Raw genomic sequence first — 20,369 nt, 5'->3', positions numbered from 1 at the left:
GGTGTATCCATCGCCATGGCAACCAGGTGCAGGTGCTTGTTGATGGAGAATAATGGTTCATTGAATGAGTACTGCTGTAGTCGGGGGTCCGTTTACATAAGTTCATTCTCTGTGCCTGGGGTGATGACCGGGAGGAGCACACTCAAGTGAATTGGACAGTGAATCTGCAGCTTCGACCCAGTCTGTTCCCTGCTCATCTCTTGGGTCAGAGACATTTTGCTCCATGAAGAATCGCCTATCAATGCGACTGCTGCTACCACCCTCTGTCTTTCCTCCTGTGCCTCCTCTGCGGTGGGTGGAGCAGGGCTGGTTGGGGAGTGTTGCTGACGCGAGGGAGGGTGCCTTTTCCGCCTCTAGGAGTGGCTGTCTGGACCCTGGTCAGACACAAACTCTATCCAGGACCATGCCTCCTGCGGTGTGGTAAAGAATTCCACCCTTGTCTGGGTATTCACCCAGAGCAGGGCAGGAAACTGCATCTAAGAAGAGAGATCCATTTCCTTAAGCTGCTCTTTCGCTGGACCTCTTTAGAGAAGTCTGGGAATAATGAAACCCTACTGTTTTCCACCATTAAGTTCTCATAAAGCCTCTCTTGTTGCAGTAGGTAGTCTTGGTCCTTGATGTGGAGCAGTCGTGCTACTACTGTCTGCACTGGAGAGGTCCCATAAGGTGCCTGCTAATTCACTACCCACAGGAGCTCCACTGAAAGAAGGGGAAGAGCCCCTCCGGAGCCACTACTGACCTGAGCCAGGCTTCCAGATAGATTACCATGTCTGTGCCTTCAACTTTTTCAGAAGCTCCACCACTCTGATATTAAGGCGTGCACTATACTCTGCGTCTTCCGCTCTGTTTTCTAGTATTTTTAAGCAAGCTTCGATGGTTGTCAAGCGGCCATCTGCAAGTGCCAAGGCAGGAGTTGTCGCTGGCATCTCCCGTTGCTGTGCCACTGTACTTCCGACAACTCGGACCACTGCAACTTCGGAGGGCAGCCATGTGCACAGGTGTACGTTACTCAGTGGGATCTCTCAGCGCCTCTCTCTACCATTTTCTGTTGGGGACCCTTCCTGATGAATTTCCGTGCTCTGCTTGTCTTCACTGGTGCTTACTCCTATGCGCATCCCCCGTTGACTTGCAAAAGTGAATCTGAGGTCTCCTCATTTGGGTATTCCCTCTGTCCCTTCTCAGGTGCAGTCACTCAACGATCCCTGGGGTTCGGAGGTGGGCAGCGTCCCGGCTAAACACTTCTCAGCTGCAAATGCCGAGCCTCTGCTTCTCAACTGTGTATGTGTGGGCCCCTCATGCTCAACTCTTGTCTCCAAGTCCCTTTCAGTAGTGCAGCTTTATAGCTTTCATGAATTCACAATTTACTGAAGTAGGCCAGGAAATCATGCTAATATGTGAACTGCATTTTAGCACAACAAATATGCAGGTGTAGATTTGCTGTAGCATTTACACGTTCACTTTCCCTCCAACCACGTTTTTCAAAAGTGTGAAAGGAGTTTTATTTCTGCTGTTGTCAGGAGTAAATTTCCAACCTTTCTACCATTCTCAGTATGGGAAACGATTAGAGAAGAGCTGGTGACAACTCCTAAAACCTGCCAGTTAGTATGTTTGTCCAGACTCTAAAGCGCATTCCAACCTGGAGCTATTGTTTGATTCTACCTCCAGCCCCAGTATGTAAATATGTGGAAAGGTGTCCAAATGCAGAAATTACTAGAATTCCAACCCTACTATAGATTGAATTCTAGCATAATCAGAATTCTTGCATAATCAAAGAGGCTATTATCAGAGCTCTTACATAATGAGATTGCTGCCTTAATTTATCGCCGCAGCATGTGACCAGTACGTGTGTGTATGTGTGTGTGTGTATATATATGTGTATATATATATATATATATATATATATATATATATATATATATATATATATATATATATATATATATAGGTGTGTGTGTGTATGTATATATATAATTTTTTTTTTTTTTTTTTTTTTTTTTTACAGGGCAAGTAGATTTAGAAAGCAACCTGTCCCATGGACAAGTAGATATTTTATTACATTTCACACCCCTGCTATATCAATGAAATCTGAAATTTTAAGGAGGATCTTTTCTATGAAATGCCGCTTGTACTTGTATTTCAGTGCTGATGTATGTGTATTCTGATTCAGTTTTTTTCACTGAGGGATCTCAATAAAAAAAAATCAATAAAAAAAAAAATAAATTGCTTTGGTAAGGCTTGTGAGTCTTCGTTAGACAGTGGTTTAGCAACTTTAATTAGACATCTAAAGAAGTGTCAGGCTAACAAATGACCATAGAACCAATTGCCATATTCAATTGGCACTGGTATTTTGAAGAACTTTGTGACCATCCCAGAAGGAGCAGGGATTAGTCGGGTGATCTTGAGAGTATAGGTTCACTTCAACTGTCTGTTCTTCCTGAAATGTCCCTTGCATGGGAAACAGTTATGTATCCCTGTCTGGAGTGATTCAACCGAAGTTCAGTATTTTCTGGGGGTGGGTGGGGGGTGTGTGTGTGTTTTTTTTATTATTTTTTTTTAATTATAAATGGGCTAGCTCACGGAAATCTGCTTTCTTGCTAAGGCCTGGGCCTGGCCTTTGAATTTAAGGTCCACAGCCTGGTTCTGAGACCTGTAAGGACGCACCAAAAGTCCTTTCTGGCTGACGCTGAACTACTGTCCATGTCCCTGGTTGTTGATGATAAGCATTGGTGACACAGTTCCATTTTAAAAACCTTTTACTGGACAGATGATTTTCTCTGATCCAGGAGTAGTGTCACCTAGTGGTCCCACTTGTATGATACACCCAGACCCTTGCACTGACATCCTGTGCATGTTTTGTGCATGCACGGTGGGAGGGTGCAATATGAATGTGACTAAGATTTCGGAGGCTGCTGCTTCGAAAAGCAGATCTAGCTTTGGTTGTGTAGTGGTATACTTGTGTAAGCATTCTCATTAAAGTGAACCATACATCCACAATAATACTTCAGTGTAAGACCGTCAAGCATCATAGGATGGGCCCCCTTCTGCCAACAGCATAATAACATGCAGCAGGTCTTGCATATAGGTGAGCAGCAGGAGCAAGCAGCAGTTGTCATACTACAGAAGATCTTTGAGAAAAAACTGCTGTTCAGGGGACACTCTTTAGTAGTGATCGTTAGATCTTGGATGCCGAAGAGCAGAATATGTGCTCCATCCAAATGATATTTACTAGCTCATGGACAGAAGTTCACTTCTGGTATGAAGGGTTTTCCTCTGGTATAACGTCAGCTAGTGACCGTGGGTGGGTCAGTCTGTTGCATGAAGCGGTGCATTTGAAAATAGCACAGGTGCAGTATACACATAGCAGCAGTATTTGAGAGTAACAGTCATTGAATACACTATATATAATTAATAAATGCAACCCCATTTTCACATTGACCTCATTATAAACCTAAAGCAGCCATTGTGTTCAGAATTTGATATTTCACCTCCTCTGTGTTCCCTCCTCATTGCTATCATAATTACTGACTGTTATATTATGACATATATTAAAATCTACCAGTCTTTAGTTAGGTTTCAGCGAGTTATCCCTGGATGATGGTCACACAGTTTTAGGAAACTGGTAAAAATGTGTCAAACGTGCTACTGCTTCACACTACCTGTATGTTTAATATTGTTGATATGTTAAGTGAAAGCCAGACTGTACGCCATAGGACAGTGACTCTGGACATAGCTGGCATTGTACAATTTGGTTTGTTGGTGCTGGTTGAAATTTGTTTGAATGCATGTTTGAGTTCATATTGCAAGTTATTCTCACACCCACCTGGTAAAAACCCTCATTTACTCCTTTTTCCATTCTTCAGTCGATCATTTGAAATATTTTCAGTCCTCTGTTGGGGGTTCAACCAAGCCGGATCTAAGAGAAGCATCCATGTCTCTTGATTGCAGACTGCAGAACCACTGGCTCGTTTTCTTATACATCATTAAGTGTTTTGTTAGTTTATAAGACGTACTGGATTAAAGATTGTTTCGTTTTCATTGTGCTGTCTGTAGATCTCGAAAAATAAGTGTTATTTGTCAATGTTAAGTGTAGCTAAACAAGTTACCAATTTAACTAAGTACTACAGACCAATATTTTGCAGAATTTTTTTACCCTTATCTCTCATTGCAGCTGCTTTTGTGACTCCACCTTTTTGTACTCTTTTCACTTTATAGAATGAGTTTGACTGCAAACGATGAAAACTGTGAAGTACATTTAGCTGTAGATGTCTGTGACTTCGGTTTTGCTGCACCTCAGCAAACTGGGAGAACATCCATTCTTCGCCCTTCTCAGAAACAAAATTTGCCTAAATCTGCAGTGAAGCCAATGAAGGTATGTTTTTGAATAACTTCAGCCTAGCTTATGTTTTCTGTAATACATTTTTCTTCCAATATTGTAAGCTCATATGCCTTATGTAATTACTGAGCTAGCCATGACAGGCGTGATCTTCTGTAATAGTTTATCTGCATTTGTTTTTCAAAAAGTGACAAATATGCAGAGTTTCACCACCTGAGGGTGGTATCGATTAATCTTTATTCTCCTTTTGGTATTCTAATGAGCTATTACTCAGCTCAAGAAACACACCAAAGCCATATACTTTGAGTGTACTTGACTAGGAAGCCAATTATAAGTTTTTTTTTGTACTTTAGACTTTATAGAGCAAAGTTCAGCTGGGTGAAGTAACACGTTTCAGCATGATTATAGAATACAAATGCCCAACCTCAGTATAACATAGACAATTTGTTTATTGAACAGATCCATCCATGGCATTAACAAATAGAGCTTCTCCTAAATTGTTAACATTAAAGCCGGGAATGCACAAAAATGTATTTTCAGATATGAAAAGCGAATGAGAGGATTTGTGCAGGGGTTAGGGGGATGTAAGAGGAGGTGCGATGAGGGAGACCCGAAGTGAAGGGTTCATCTAAGTCATGTAGTTCTTAGAACCATCTTTGAAGCTCTTTCAAAACCCTAGAGTTACCTGGTCCTTTCTTCCTGTGGCCACGTAATGGGCCATTCCGGGTTTGTATTATTGTTCAGTGTGCACCCTCCTGCTGTGCAGAAATTTACACACCTTGCTATCTGTGAAAGAGTTGTCTCCCCTCGTGCCACACTGTTTAAAGTGGTACAAGTTGAGGCTTCATGCTCCTGAGCCAGCAGTTCCTATTTAGTGAGTATAAACTCCATTTTATTCTTAAACAGCCTTCTAAATATAAATGTTTTGCAGGTGATTGGAGGGGGGTGGGGGGGGGGGGTGCAACAGCTTGGCATTGTTTGGGACCTCAATTATGCTATCACAGTTCCAGTCCTTGTAGTCTTAGCTCAAACTCCTTTCTTTGCATGTTAGATCTTCATTTGCAGTGCCTTGAATTCCTCCAGTGTTTACGCTCAAAGGTACCCCACCTTGTACAAAAATGTACTATCAATAACTTGAACTCTCTCTGATTTGGGTCATTTCAGGGACCCAGGAGCCAACATCATTATTCAACCCTTAAATGCCATGCTGCAGGCAGATCATAGAAACTATAATATATTTTGGTGTTTTAGGATCTCTGTCAATGTAGACTGCAGGTTTGATAGCCAGTGCTCCAACAGCTTTTACCTCTGTTTTGACTAATGTTCTATTCAGTAGTTCCACGCTGCTGCTGTTTTAGGAAATCGTATCTGCTCAGTATTTTCTGAGGTTTTGTTAGACATTTATCAAGGTCTACATGTTGACATCCCCTGAGTCTTGCTGGAGAAACAGGTTTCCTCTTGACCTTTTCGCCTTCATGTTGCTGGGTAGAAGGTGGCTGCAACGAGAATGTGCTGACCCTTTAATTTTTGGTTTCTTTAAGAGGTGTCCTAGAAGTGTATTTATTTATTTGGAAGTAACTGTTGCTCAGTGTAAGCCCTGAGCACTCGGGAATAAAACCAATCTTGCTGCACGCTCTCAGTATTTCTTGTTCTGAAGTCATTAATCTGGACTTCATCTTTGGGGCAAGCCTGCTCTAACATACCTTACTGCTCTCTGTGGTCACAGTGTTGAGTGACGTGGTGTGTGGTCACCCTTGGATCCGGTCCTCTGAAGGCACTCTGTGGCTTGCTGACAGTCTCCAGAATGACCAAAATAAATGAACAAATTGTAGTATGTGATGAAATGGAGAGCAAAGCATTTCAAGTGCTTATTTTAGGAAAAATATTCTGTTAGGCTCTAGGAACCAAGATGTTTTGGTGTATAAAGTAGATGTTTTGCACATGACTGAAATAATCATCAGAGTTTCGGACAGGAAATGCCTTTTAGATATTCCCAGCAAAATCTCGGTTCAAGTAGAACTAACCATATGACACCCAAATAGTTTGTGGCTGTATAGGATAAAACGGAGCATTGACTGAAATGAGATGTGCCGTACTTTGTAGTGGACTGTTAGGTACTAGAACCCAACAGTTCTGTCCTTGGTTCTGACTTTTTTTTTTTATTTTTTTTTTTTTAGCTTATCAAAGTGTGTGTCACTGGGATGTCTCTTCCTGCTGTTATTTCTGTTGGAGATAGACACTCCTTGCACAGCCTGTCCTTGAAGCAGGAACCTCAGATACAACATTGAAGTATAAAACAGTTTTCTAAGGAGGTGTTTGGACTATATGTGGGAGTTGTTGAATTGTCTGTGAGGGATGTGATGGATTGAAGGCTATGTAAAGGTCATTTTTTTTGTGGCAATGTCATGTTAGTTTGATACTCTAGCCTGCTTCAAACCATTGCATGGGCAATGACTGAGGGAAAGGAACGGATCGTAGATGCAGGAAAGCGTGGTGCATTTTCATTTTAAATATATTAATTGACTTCGAGTGGGTTGTCTCAAAGCACATTTAGGTGATTTGGGAGTATAGGTAAGTATCATTTATTTACAACACTCAAACTGCTACCCAACAAGGCATCTAGGTGCTTATTTCATATCTGTATTGGAGATGGCTTAGAAGATATTTTACCCAAAGCCATGTTCTGAATAGTTTTCTGAAGGTTAGGTGTTTGAAGGTATTTATTTCTCTGGCCAAGAGTTCCAGAGTTTGGTTGCCAGATAAGAGAAGGATCTGACGCCTATTTGAGTTTGCCTGACCTGACTGATAAACAGCAGATTTTGTGAACAAGAGTACAGTGTTCTAGCAGGAGGGATAGAAAGTTTGTTCCTAATGTGTAGAGGACCTAGGGTAAGTATGACCACCTGAGTGAAACAGTGGTTTGAAAAACCTGTTTCTATGCAGGTTTCCAAGGTAAGGCTTCCAATAGAGATGCAATGGAGTTGAGCCTGAGGACCATTTGTAGTATTTTACATTGCGTTTCCATATTAAGTGATGTAGATAATTTAATGGTGCAGTGGACATTGTCATCCAAGTGTAGATGATTTAACCCTGGTCTCTTAGAAAAACCGTTGTGGTATTGTCATAGATCTCATTTTGTATTGCTCATAACTTTCTAAATGCTTATTTCTAGGTATCTTTTCAAACACCAGTGCGTGATCCCCTAACACAGAAAATTATGACCCCTGATGTGGGAAGCAAACAAGATTGCCCATTGATTGAAAACTACACTGCAGACCACGCTGCAGGGTAAGTTTGTTAAAAATTTAAGTATCAAAGAAAGTAGCTCTTCATCTGTCTTCTCCACTTTATTCTTTTTAATGAACCCCCTAAAGTTAACTACATAGTTTAGACAAAATGGAAGCATGTTATGACCAGAATGAGTAGAAGAAAAAAATAGGTTCACAGTTAGTAGTAGAAGTTATCAAACTAACACAATATTAGATTCAGAAATCTTGATACTGAGTTGTAAATATATTAATGAACTGAATCTGAGGAGGGAGCAGCGTATGAAATAAGATTTTTAAGGCTTGAGTGCAAGGAGTATATGGAACAAAGAATCTCATGTGACATATAGGTTGCAGATTCAAAGAGCAAATGTGCCATACAATAATCGATGAGATCAGTATAAAAAAACAGCAAGCCATGTGAGATGAAGCATGTCTCACTGAAAGGTTTTGAAGAGAATGTGTGTGGGAAATAAGCATATAGCAATCAGTTGATGGTTATAGAGACTTGGGACCTGATTATGATTCAGGCGGTCCGACCGCCGAACTTCCAATACGGCATTGGGAGGACGCTGCCAAGCCTTCAGCCTCCCCACCACCGTATTATGAAGCTCCTGCCATCCAGTGCAAACAGTGCATTGGCTTTGGCTCTGAGGGAAAGCAGACAGTGCGCATTCAGTGTGTGCTTATGTGGGGAGTTTGGGGGAGGAGGAGACTGCACTGCCATGACATGGGCAGTGCTGGGACCACCCTGTGACCCTATCTCTGCCTGCCTTTTCATTGTGGGGGTCCCTGTCTTGAAAAGGCTGGTGGAAATGCAAGTGATCTGCACGATGGTTGACATCGGCACCGTCGAGCTTGACCACTGCTTTCCGCACCGCAGCAGCTACGGGATCTCGGATCCTGGTAGTTGCAGCGGTCTTGTGGCAGTCCGACCCCAGTATACAAATCTAGTGGTTGGACCAACAAGGATGCAGTGGTTGGACCATCACAGTTGGTATGGCGGTCCATTGGATTGCCATATTCGTAATTGGGGCCTTAGTCCAGTGCATGTTCAAAATTGATGTAAATATGCAATCTAAAAACTGCCGTAGAACACAGTAAATTGATTTAGATCGATTCGTGCTTGTTGAATGATGTGCACCTTGTTGAGCGATACTTCTAAGATTCATGTCTCATCAATGTGTAAAATTAAAAGATCCACCCAATTAAATTGGATGAAGTTCAGAATTGTGCTTTCAGTAGGGCTCAGGAAAATACTTTTTTTTTTTTACCCCCCCACTCTTTGTGAAAAAAAAAAAAAAAAAGGGAAAAAAGTTGTTTTGCTGAAGGACTTCTATTCTTAATGAGTACAAATATTTCCTATCTATTTAATATTGGGAAGCAGCACTTTTTAGGGGGTGGGGGGAGATAAATGATCTAAAGAATGATGGCACAGCAACTTTGAGGCAAATCTTTTATTAGAGGATTTGTTTTTCTTCTTCGAGCCAATACATGTGAAACAATGTTTGAGTACATTTAATAGATCGTAATTCAACAGCTAGAGCTATTAAGTATATAATTGATTTAAAATGCAAATGTATAATTCGTGACGTTTAGCAGGTCTGCTTTTAACTCTTTAATACCAAACTGATTTTTTTTTTTCTTTTTTTTTTTTTTCTTTCCAGAGGTAGCTCTTACAAATATAAACTTATATTACAATTTCGTTCATTTGACCCATCTTGGATGACTGAGTATGTTTTAAAGTGGCAAATGAAGTTATCGTTAAGTGAAGTGTTTGGTTTTCTGGAACCCTTAAATGTGTGGGGGGTGGGTGGGTGTGTGTGTGTGTTTGTTTGTATATGTCCTTTTTTGGTTTTATTGGCTTTTTATTTATTTGTTTTACTCCCCTTTTTTTTGTGTGTGTTTTTAACTGGAGCTTTTTTATGAAGTTGACAAACATTCAGCAACTTCATGATACTAACATCACTAGTGGTACATCACTAATGGTTTAGCATTTAGACTTTATTTGTAGCATCTTTGAAATTTTGTGCTGATTAAAGGTCGCATGGACGAAAAACTAGTTTTTATTTTTTTTTTATTTTTTTTTTCCTTGCAGATGTGTGGGTGGTAGTATGTTTTGCAGACCAAAGGCATTTCAAATGTTGTTTATTCTGAGATTCCTGAAAATTGGTTCTCCTGGTGCTTAAATGGAGTGTTTTCAGTCATGATGATTAGAGTGAGGTGAAACGGGAGTCCTTGTCCTTGGAAGAGCTCTGCAGCTACATTTTGAATAAACCTTTGTTGTATGTAGCATTTGGCCCAAATCAGATTGACTAAGTCATGGAAACTGTGGTGAGGGGGCTCATGCTGGGTCAGTGTAGGACGTTGTTGGACTGGAAAACTAGTAAAGTGTTTAGGGCTTTGTCATCTGTTTACGAACAGTATAATTGAAGATTCAAGGACAGTAGCGTAGGGGGTCAATTTGATATGTAGCCATAACTATTTTAGATCTTGATTATAGTTCTAGAAATAAAACTGCTTTGGTGTCAAATGAAGAAACATTAGTTTTAGATAACTTAAACATGAGGTTGAAGTTGACCCTTTGACTTTTGAAATTAACTTGGCAAGTACGATTTCATCCGTCAAATCTAAGCTTTGATTTATTTTCCCTTAGGTAATGAAGCCAGGCACTTTTCAGGTTGTGTATGGTATAATTATGTGTGGTAATATCTCGTTCATAAGCCATCTCCATGTTTTTAAGTTTTTTTTTTTTTTTTTTTCTCCACATACTTCGCCTTTGTTGGTGTTACATTGCTTGTGGTCAGCTACTTGTTTGGACGTACATAATTAACAGATGATGTGTGGGGGAAAGTATTGTGAAATTTCCCATCCCAAGGGTACTTTTGCTTGAACTGAACTGATTTGTGCTTCCAAAATGAATCTTGGTTACCCGATTGCTGGTTGTAAGCTTAATTCTACTTGTAGTTAACCTACATCTGTGGATGACAGCCATTGTTGATTTATTGCATTCATTGTTTTGTTTGCTGCATCCCAATGATGCCGCCATGCTAGTCTACTATGATTTAAAAAGACATCACTATTTTGCATTTTCTTCTGCAACAGATCAGCTGATTTGGGGGAAACCGGCACAGCTGTGGTCAAGGATTCTCATTGTGGTATCTTGAACCCTACTGCTTATCCAGATGATGAGATGCCCGTAACAAGCAAGGGTGCATACAGTATTGACTTTGATAACCTGGACACACTAAATCCATTTGCAAGTTCTGTTCATATTCAAAATTCCCCTGCCAAACCATTGTGTCCTTCTGAAAAATCGTTCCCTGGTGACTTTAGTGATCTAAAGATTGCTGCCCACAAATCTGACAGACCACCACATCTGTTCTCTAACACTGACCTATTACCTTCAGATGACCAAAATGTTATTCAGAATGCTCCACCAGTTCAGATGTTCTCTACAGAATTACAAAGCAGCAATAAAAATGTACTTGATAGCACAAAGGATTACCATTTATTGGATTGTAGTTTAGTTTTAAATATAGAAGGAGTTCTAAATGCACAGGAGCATGTACAGTGTAATTCACAGATTGATGAACAAAATAACTTACTTGTCCCCAAACCATCTGCTCAAGGTGAGAATGTAATTGAAAATTTGCTTTGTAATTCTGAAGAGCTTGGATTAAAGACCGCTATTGATATTGAGAACCCTCCAGCAAAACCTGCTTGCAACCTAAATATTTTACAAGATAAGTTTAAAGTTCTAGATGTTGTGGAAAATGTCACCTGCCCTTCTGCTGCAAAGGAAATTCTTAACTTGGACATAGGCCAACTCTGCACGTTTGATCCTTTTAAAAGTGGGGGTTCAAAGCTGCAGAGTTCTCCTCTGAGTGAGCTAAAAACTGTTGAAGCAGACTCTACTGACCAAGTCAGAGATTCAGAAAAACATAGCTTGGCTTCAAAGGATTTGTGCAAGCTTAACATGGAATTGTTTGAAACAATTGATCCTTTGAAAACAGGTGAACCACAGTTGAAGGATTCACAAGTGTTTGAGTCAAAAACCATTGATCATTCTGCTCTGATGCAATCCGCTACATGTTTTGAAAATGGAGCTCCACTGTCAGCTGCAAATGAGTTGTTTAATTTGAACATTGAGCCGCTTGACACAATAGACCCTTTTAAATTAGGGGGATCGAAGCTACAAAATTCTCCTGTTTGCTCTTCCAAAACCACTGATTTAGTTCATAATGGTGAAGCTGGCATATTTAAGCCAGAGCTGCCCGACTCTATGGAACTTTTCAAAATAGTTGGCTCAAACATAAAGAATTCACTCACTGGTGATCCTACTAGCACTGATTTAGGTGGTAGTGTTCCTCCAATGCTTAACGTAGACCAAATGGACCAAATTAATCCTTCAACAACTAAGGGCACCAAACTGCAGAGTTCTCTGAGTGATGGGTCAATACCTGGGGAAATTGATACTATTGAACCTGACAAAGTTCATAGTTCTGCTGTGAAACAGTTGTTTAAATTGAACTCCGTTAATCCTGATTCCACTGATCTTTTTAAAACAGACGGCTCAAATATAACAAACTCACCAGCAATGGAGTCAAATAGCATAGAAGGTAACTGTGTTGTGGTTGCTACAGATGCAGGAAAAGATGAGCCTGTTAAAGCAATTTATAAATTTGACCCCGAGCAGATTGATGCAGTTGATCCTTTCAAAACTGGAGGCTCAAAGTTGCAGAATTCGCCAGTTGGTGTAGCAAAACACACAGGTTTGGAGCATGATTTGGCCGCAACTGTAGAAATCTTTAATCCCGAATCCTTGGCATCTACTTCATTTTCCAAATCAGAACCCGTGAAGTTGGACTTTGAATTTTCAGACACCGCACCTAAAAAGCCTCCGCCTAAGAATCTGGGAAAAAGGCTGGGAACAAAGGTACCACTCAAAAAATCGTGTCTTTCTCAAGTGAAAGAAGTTGAGAAATCCAAGGAGATGTGTGCTGATACCCTAGAAGAAGAAGTCCCTGTCTCAAAGGCTTCTTATGGATTTGACTGGAATAAGTTTGATGATCCAAATTTTAATCCATTTGGCTCTGGTGGCTCCAAAATTTCTTCTTCACCTCAACACTCTAGAAGCAATGCTGCAGATGAAACCAAGAAAGAACCAGTCTTGCCACATGTGGAATCTGACCCCTCATTGCAGGATTTGAGACCTCAAGCATCTTCGGAGTTCATTAACCAGTAAGTAATATATTGCATGACCTTGCTAAGAGATGTTCAGTGACTTCATGCTTGCAAATGGTATGCCATGTTTGACTCTTGGACGTTAAATACAACCATTAAATATAAGATGTTGAACAAGCTGTGGTTACATTTTTTTACAGGAAAGTAATCTAAATGAGAACGTACTTGGAACCGCATCCGTGTTCACAAGTAGCTCTGATATAGGGAAGGCCAGTTGTAGATTGGAATAGTAGTTGCATCTTGGGTCAGAGTCACCTACTACTTACCCAATGGTTAAACATTTGGAAGGACAGATTAGGCTTATCAGAGGATAGTGTTCAGCATTTGTTCTCTACACAGTCAATAAATGAGACATTCGAGAAACTAGAGACCAGGTTAGATAAATAACAGATTTTAATATTTTATTTAGACACCAAGATCCTTGGGATCAGTTAAGTACTTTTCGAGTTAACAATATTAAAAAATGCAGCTATCTGATTTGAGGCATGACCCTCGAATGCAGAAATGTTCTCCTACGGGAGAAACATACACAGTATAGAGGCACTTGTAAACGACTTACGGGACAGTTCTTTTGGACTTAAGGTAAGTAAGGGCCAAGAAAGCACCAACAGTTCAAGTTCACCTTCCCTTGTGTGTCTGGGTGCAGAGGTGCTTTCAGCAACGGTAGGGGGGGGGGGGGGAAGGGGGGGGGGGGTGCTCGGCTATTGAGGGTCTTTGGTTCACAGAGATACTGTTGGTTTCAATTGACTCAGACTGGGTTCGGGTGCACAGGTGTTTTGTCCGGCAGCTTGGTAAGTTTGAGGCTGCACCTGCAGAAGAGGTAAAAGAAACATAGCAAGACCATTTCTGGTCTGGAGTTGGTCTCACGATGTCCCTCACCATGGAGATAAGTTTTGACGGTGGTGGTGTTCGAACTGAACGGAAACAAGCCTTGGTGCTTGCAACAGGCTCCGGTACCCCTGAAATTGGTGCAAGGCACCTCTGGGGTGGATCAGAGTCTCTAAGACTTGATGGCTCGAATAGGCTGACCACCTGGACACTGTGACCTCCTCATGGACTGCTGCTGCGTTTGTTCCTGGTGGTCAGCAGATTGTTGATCTGAACTGTGCGGTCTGTGGCTTCAGGAAAGTGGCTTCTCCAGTTCAAGAAAAATGCTGAGTGGTTGGCGAAGTGCTGGCAGCCTTCCAGGGCTCTGGGAGGATGCACAGATGCAAGATGAGTCGGGTTTTTGCTGTTGTTGGCAACAAACCCTGCCTGATCCTGTTCCAAGTCCACAGTTCTCACATCTTCTTTGCCCTACTTCTTGTAGTCAGACAAATCTAAGTTGTCAGGGGGGGGGCCTCTAAATACTGAATTTAGGGGTGTTGAGAGTGTAGGGTTTTAGCCAATGGGTTTCTTAACCCTGGGGGTGACTACACCACTATATAACCACTTCCTGTGGGGAGTGGTCCTCTTCCTGGCCTAGAGTTCCTAGTTCCACAAAACCAAGATGATGGAACCCTTCCTTTGTGAAGCACATCAGGTAGGCCACTTTAGGGGTGAGACTAGCCTGGAGGTGCAACACGCCTACTTGCATAGGTGCAGGATGGTCCTCCAGGCAGGAGGTGGCATTTCCTAGGTCTGGAAGTAGCTGGGGTCACGTATCAAAGGTGGCAGGGGTTTTGAAGACCCTGGCCTTGGTATGAAGATTTACTAGCTATTCTGCTGGAGGAGGTGATAACACCTCCTGTGAGCAGGCATTGTTTCCTGATCTTCTTAGAGTGCTGGTTTTCACCTCCAGGGGGGTCAGAAACTAGTCTGGTGGCAGGCTGGTCGAGACCAGTCAGCCAGCACACTAAAAGGCTAGTAGGTTCCAGGGGGCACATCTAAGGTCCCCTCTGGGTGCATCTCATAATAAATCCAATACGGACATCGTTATGGATTTAGTAAGACAAGGTGTTTTGATCCCGAACACCATGGCTTTCAGTAAATCCATCATGTAACTAGGGAACTTGTAATGAGCTGTGCCCAGTACGTATACTTAAGATGCCTTCCCCATTCACTTTTACCATCTAGTAATTGAACTTGACAGCACAGGGGCATATCTGTTCATGCAGATATGCCCTCACATGTCATATAATGCATCCTGCCTTAGGGCAGTAAGGTCTGCTTTAGGGGTGACTTACGTATATTATGTGCAGTGACTTGGGCATGGCTCACAGTGAGTGTGCCATGTTGTGTTTTCACACATGATTTGCACCGTGTCACACAACCTGCGATGGCAGTGTGAATGCAGTTTGTATGTGGTTCCCTGAGGGTGGCATAATACATGCTGCAGCTCTTAGGGACCCTCTTTATTGCCCAAGACCTAAGTACCAGGGGTGCTAAAGGGTGTGCCAATTGTAACACAATTAGACCATTTTACCTTGTTTTTAGGGAAATCGCACTAGGGTCTGGGACCCAGTGCTCATCTGTCAAAAAAGATCGGTACCAGTGACAAAGTGGGGGTGACCATGGCAAAAAGGGGCACTGTACCCTTTGCATTACGTTTTCTTAGGCTTGGTACATCTGGGACATAGAGCCAGTGTTGCTCTTTAATCAGCCCAATACATCTGGCACCTAGCATATATGGAACACACTGCCTGGAGCTGGGTTGTGAGGTGGCTGAAGCTGCATCACGTCTTGAGCACAATGCACCGTCTACACAGCATGGGTGGGAATTGTTTTTTGATTGCTGTGCCATTTAAATGTTTAGGTCCATTTCTAGTCTGTGGTCAGACTCTAACACAAACCCATGGAGGGCTAAAAATGCAAGGACTCGAAAGGAGGGACTGTACAGTTATTTCTCTTAACTGTGCTTCTTGAGTGAGTGGGAATTCATACTGACCTTCTTGCTTAATCTCCTATTAATGCTGCCCGGCTAGCAAAATGGTCAGGATCGCTAGACCAGTGAGCCTCTTTTGCACACACATTCATTTTTATGAGGTGTGGATGAGGGTCCTGATGTCACAGTATTCTGCGTGTTCATATTGTAGAGTACACTCCTACTTTTGTATCGGACTCCTTCCACATCTTACTACCAGGTTTAACCTATCATCTTCTACCCAGATGACCTCGAGCACGTTAAAGACACCCAGATTAAGGAACACAGAAGAAAAAATAAGCTTGTTTTGACGTCTCCTTTTCATTTTAGCTGTGCTCACTCCCTGACCTAATTAGTGGCTTGCTTGCTGGGCTGTGCTCCACCCCAGCTCCCTTACCTTTGGCACCGGGGATCATAGTTTGAGGTCTGAGCGCTTTTTCCACTTGAGCCTGAGTGTAAGCAGTTCTTAAAAATTGAAAGCAGCTACGAGCCTACTTGAAATCTAAACCATATGTATGTGAAAACAAGCACAAATGAAATTGCAGCAAAGAGACAGAACTTTTTTCCTTAAATATTTGAAAATGTAATGCTAGGTCCTCCCTTTATTTCCCACAACATTTATATATTTCCTTCACTAACGCAATCAAATGAAGGTTCCTATGACAGAAACTGAAGTTAAGGGTGCTAGCAGGTACAATTGTAATATCAGAAGAGTGCACGGGATCTCAAGAAAACTTAAGTTCTGCAACCCTGCTTGCAGTATGCGCACTATTTATTTTTGTTTTGTGATTTTTATTCCCCCACTGTACAGGTACTCTCGTTTCCTTGCATGAGTGGAAAATGTTTGACGTGAAAGATTTTCTCAAATTGAAAACTAGTATTATGTTAGGCTTTTATAGAGCATTTGTTTTTCTAGCTTCTTGGGTTGAAGGCACAGTTACTAAGTAACCATGAATAGTCATGGTTAAACTGCTAGGTCTTTGCTGTTTGTGAAAGTTTTTGATGGTGGGTTATTTTCAAATCTCAAGCTGCGTGGAACAGAATTTCAGGCAGAAACCAATACAGGATAAATCAGCAAGGTCATACAGACTGTAATGGATGAACAAGCCTTCTGTGTGTACAATGTCCGAAGCCAGACATGATAAAAACGGTCCTGGGGGCTATCTTGAACTTACAGACCACTAAGGCGAGGCCGATGGACAAGAGTCTTTAAGCAATCATGGAGCAGTGTGTCCTCTACCAGAAGGGGAAGCATCGGACGATGGGGACAGTGAGACAATGAGTGGCATAATGGCTTCCGGCGGTCTCCTAGTGCCACACACAAAATTGCACGAGACAAAAACTGGAACGGTTCCAACAACAATGGTCACAGACAAGCAGGAGTTTGAACGATCTACTGGTTGTTACAGACCAGGTTCAGAGAAATAAAATGATGGAACCTTCAGATTTTCCGAGTGGGCAAACCGTCCAAGCCAACGAGTCCCTCGGTGACCATCACAACGGACGCATCCCACACAGAATGAGGAGCTTACATGGACGAGTTAAAACATCAGCGGTCTCTGGAATTCTGTGGAAGAAAGGCAACACATAAATGTGCTGCAACTGAAGACTGTATTCCTAGCACAGAAGACATTTCAGAAATCTCTAAATGGAAGCACAGTTCAAGTTCACAGGCAACACGACAATGTACTACCTTAACAAACCAGGAGAAACCAGGCCCTACCCCCTATTGACCTTGGCTCGGGAGACTTGATGGGCTGTAAAGAACAGATTATCGCTAGTAGTGATGCACCTACTGGGGGAACAACATATGGTATCAGACAGGCTTGGCTTAGAAAGCAAGCACCATACAAATGGGCTCTAAAACTAAGTACTGATACAGATCTGCAAAATATGAGGGGACACAGCAAATAGATCCATTTGCAACTCCCAAGAGCGTGAAGTGCCGAAGCTTCTCATCCTGGTTGTACCATCCAGAGTAGCTGGGGAGTGCCAGTTTATGAAATGGTCAGATTTGCCTATGCATTTTCACCAATTCCAATGATACTGAAGGTAATCCAGTAGTACAGTGCGGAACATGTTGTCCTCATCGTGATAGCTCCACAATGGGCTCGGCAGATATGAATTCAAACCTCCGATATCCCAAGGACAGTACATCACACTTCCAGCACACACGCCTGTTGAGAATGCAGGCAAGGCAGGTATGGTACCTAGAACTAAACAGTCTAACAGCTTGGCTCCTGAGGATGTAGAGTTTAGTCATCTCAATTTGCCATGGAGAGCAATGGAGATTCTAAAAGAAGCAAGGCGCCCAGCAAACAAAATGATACAGAAAAATGGGGAAGAGGTTTCTTCACTAGTGCAACAAAAAAAACTGAAGCCCAGACTAGACTCAGGACACCACAGTGATCAGATATGTGACCTACTTAATAGACACGCATCTCTCCTATGCCTCTATTAAGATAATTAATCTAACAGTCATTGCAGTATACATAGGAGGCATACTGGTGTGGTAAAACTCTCCTGGAGGGATGAAAGAAGGTGGAACCTAAATGTAGTACTCTCACAACTAACGACATCGCCCTTAGAACCAGTGCAAAATGTACAACTCTGATTCGACCATTGCTCCATAGCTATCACTGGGCTAAGGAGGGTCTGTTAAATAAAAGCATTCCCGCCCAAGGACCCATCTGCGAATACGCAAGAACAGAGTAGTGATGAGGACAAACCCAAAGCTCACACCAAAGGTGGGATCTGTTAACCAGGCTATCCACTTACAGGACCCCCTCCCCCAAAAACCAAGAACTCTGTGTAGGAAGTTGGCTCTGTATGTGCTATTTCAAAGTAAGGAATAGCATGCACAGAGTCCAAGGGTTCCCCTTAGAGGTAAAATAGTGGTAAAAAGAGATAATACTAATGCTCTATTTTGTGGTAGTGTGGTCGAGCAGTAGGCTTATCCAAGGAGTAGTGTTAAGCATTTGTTGTACATACACATAGACAATAAATGAGGTACACACACTCAGAGACAAATCCAGCCAATAGGTTTTGTTATAGAAAAATATCTGTTCTTAGTTTATTTTAAGAACCACAGGTTCAAATTTAACATGTAATATCTTGTTTGAAAGGTATTGCAGGTAAGTACATTAGGAACTTTGAATCATGTCAATTGCATGTATACTTTTCAAGTTATTCACAAATAGCTATTTTAAAAGTGGACACTTAGTGCAATTTTCACAGTTCCTGGGGGAGGTAAGTTTTTGTTAGTTTTACCAGGTAAGTAAGACACTTACAGGGTTCAGTTCTTGGTCCAAGGTAGCCCACCGTTGGGGGTTCAGAGCAACCCCAAAGTTACCACACCAGCAGCTCAGGGCCGGTCAGGTGCAGAGTTCAAAGTGGTGCCCAAAACGCATAGGCTTCAATGGAGAGAAGGGGGTGCCCCGGTTCCAGTCTGCCAGCAGGTAAGTACCCGCGTCTTCGGAGGGCAGACCAGGGGGGTTTTGTAGGGCACCGGGGGGGACACAAGCCCACACAGAAATTTCACCCTCAGCGGCGTGGGGGCGGCCGGGTGCAGTGTTAGAACAAGCGTCGGGTTCGCAATGGAAGTCAATGAGAGATCAAGGGATCTCTTCAGCGCTGCAGGCAGGCAAGGGGGGGCTTCCTCGGGGAAACCTCCACTTGGGCAAGGGAGAGGGACTCCTGGGGGTCACTTCTGCAGTGAAAGTCCGGTCCTTCAGGTCCTGGGGGCTGCGGGTGCAGGGTCTTTTCCAGGCGTCGGGACTTAGGTTTCAGAGAGTCGCGGTCAGGGGAAGCCTCGGGATTCCCTCTGCAGGCGGCGCTGTGGGGGCTCAGGGGGGGACAGGTTTTGGTACTCAGTCGTAGAGTAGTCCGGGGGTCCTCCCTGAGGCGTTAGTCCTCCACCAGCCGAGTCGGGGTCGCCGGGTGCAGTGTTGCAAGTCTCACGCTTCTTGCGGGGAGATTGCAGGTTTTTTTTTAAAGCTGCTCCTTTGGATAAAGTTGCAGTCTTTTTGGAGCAGGTCCGCTGTCCTCGGGAGTTTCTTGTCGTCGTCGAAGCAGGGCAGTCCTCAGAGGATTCAGAGGTCGCTGGTCCCTTTGGAAGGCGTCGCTGGAGCAGAGTTCTTTGGAAGGCAGGAGACAGGCCGGTGAGTTTCTGGAGCCAAGGCAGTTGTTGTCTTCTGGTCTTCCTCTGCAGGGGTTTTCAGCTAGGCAGTCCTTCTTCTTGTTGTTGCAGGAATCTAGTTTCTAGGTTCAGGGAGAGCCCTTAAATACTAAATTTAAGGGCGTGTTTAGGTCTGGGGGGTTAGTAGCCAATGGCTACTAGCCCTGAGGGTGAATACACCCTCTTTGTGCCTCCTCCCAAGGGGAGGGGGTCACATCCCTAATCCTATTGGGGGAATCCTCCATCTGCAAGATGGAGGATTTCTAAGAGTTAGTCACCTCAGCTCAGGACACCTTAGGGGCTGTCCTGACTGGCCAGTGACTCCTCCTTGTTATTCTCATTATTTTCTCCGGCCTTGCCGCCAAAAGTGGGGGCCGGGGCCGGAGGGGGCGGGCAACTCCACTAGCTGGAGTGTCCTGCGGTGCTGTGACAAAGGGGTGAGCCTTTGAGGCTCACCGCCAGGTGTTACAGCTCCTGCCTGGGGGAGGTGTTAGCATCTCCACC

General features: G+C 42.9%; 1 protein-coding gene across 1 annotated transcript in view; it reads left to right on the top strand.

Moving 5' to 3' along the window:
* TACC3 (transforming acidic coiled-coil containing protein 3) overlaps positions 1 to 20,369 on the top strand; it is a 293,528-nt gene that overhangs the window by 41,889 nt on the left and 231,270 nt on the right. Inside the window, exons 2-4 of the mRNA XM_069203951.1 lie at positions 4,213 to 4,369; positions 7,506 to 7,621; positions 10,705 to 12,843. Coding sequence (XP_069060052.1) covers positions 4,214 to 4,369; positions 7,506 to 7,621; positions 10,705 to 12,843 — 2,411 coding nt within the window. The 5' untranslated portion in view covers position 4,213. The remainder of the gene's footprint in view (positions 1 to 4,212; positions 4,370 to 7,505; positions 7,622 to 10,704; positions 12,844 to 20,369) is intronic.

The sequence above is a fragment of the Pleurodeles waltl genome, chromosome 1_2 (assembly GCF_031143425.1).
Source record: "Pleurodeles waltl isolate 20211129_DDA chromosome 1_2, aPleWal1.hap1.20221129, whole genome shotgun sequence".
Classification (NCBI taxonomy): Eukaryota; Metazoa; Chordata; class Amphibia; order Caudata; family Salamandridae; genus Pleurodeles; species Pleurodeles waltl.
The sequence above is the reverse complement of the archived record's forward strand: the minus strand, read 5'-3'. Positions and strand labels throughout refer to the sequence as shown.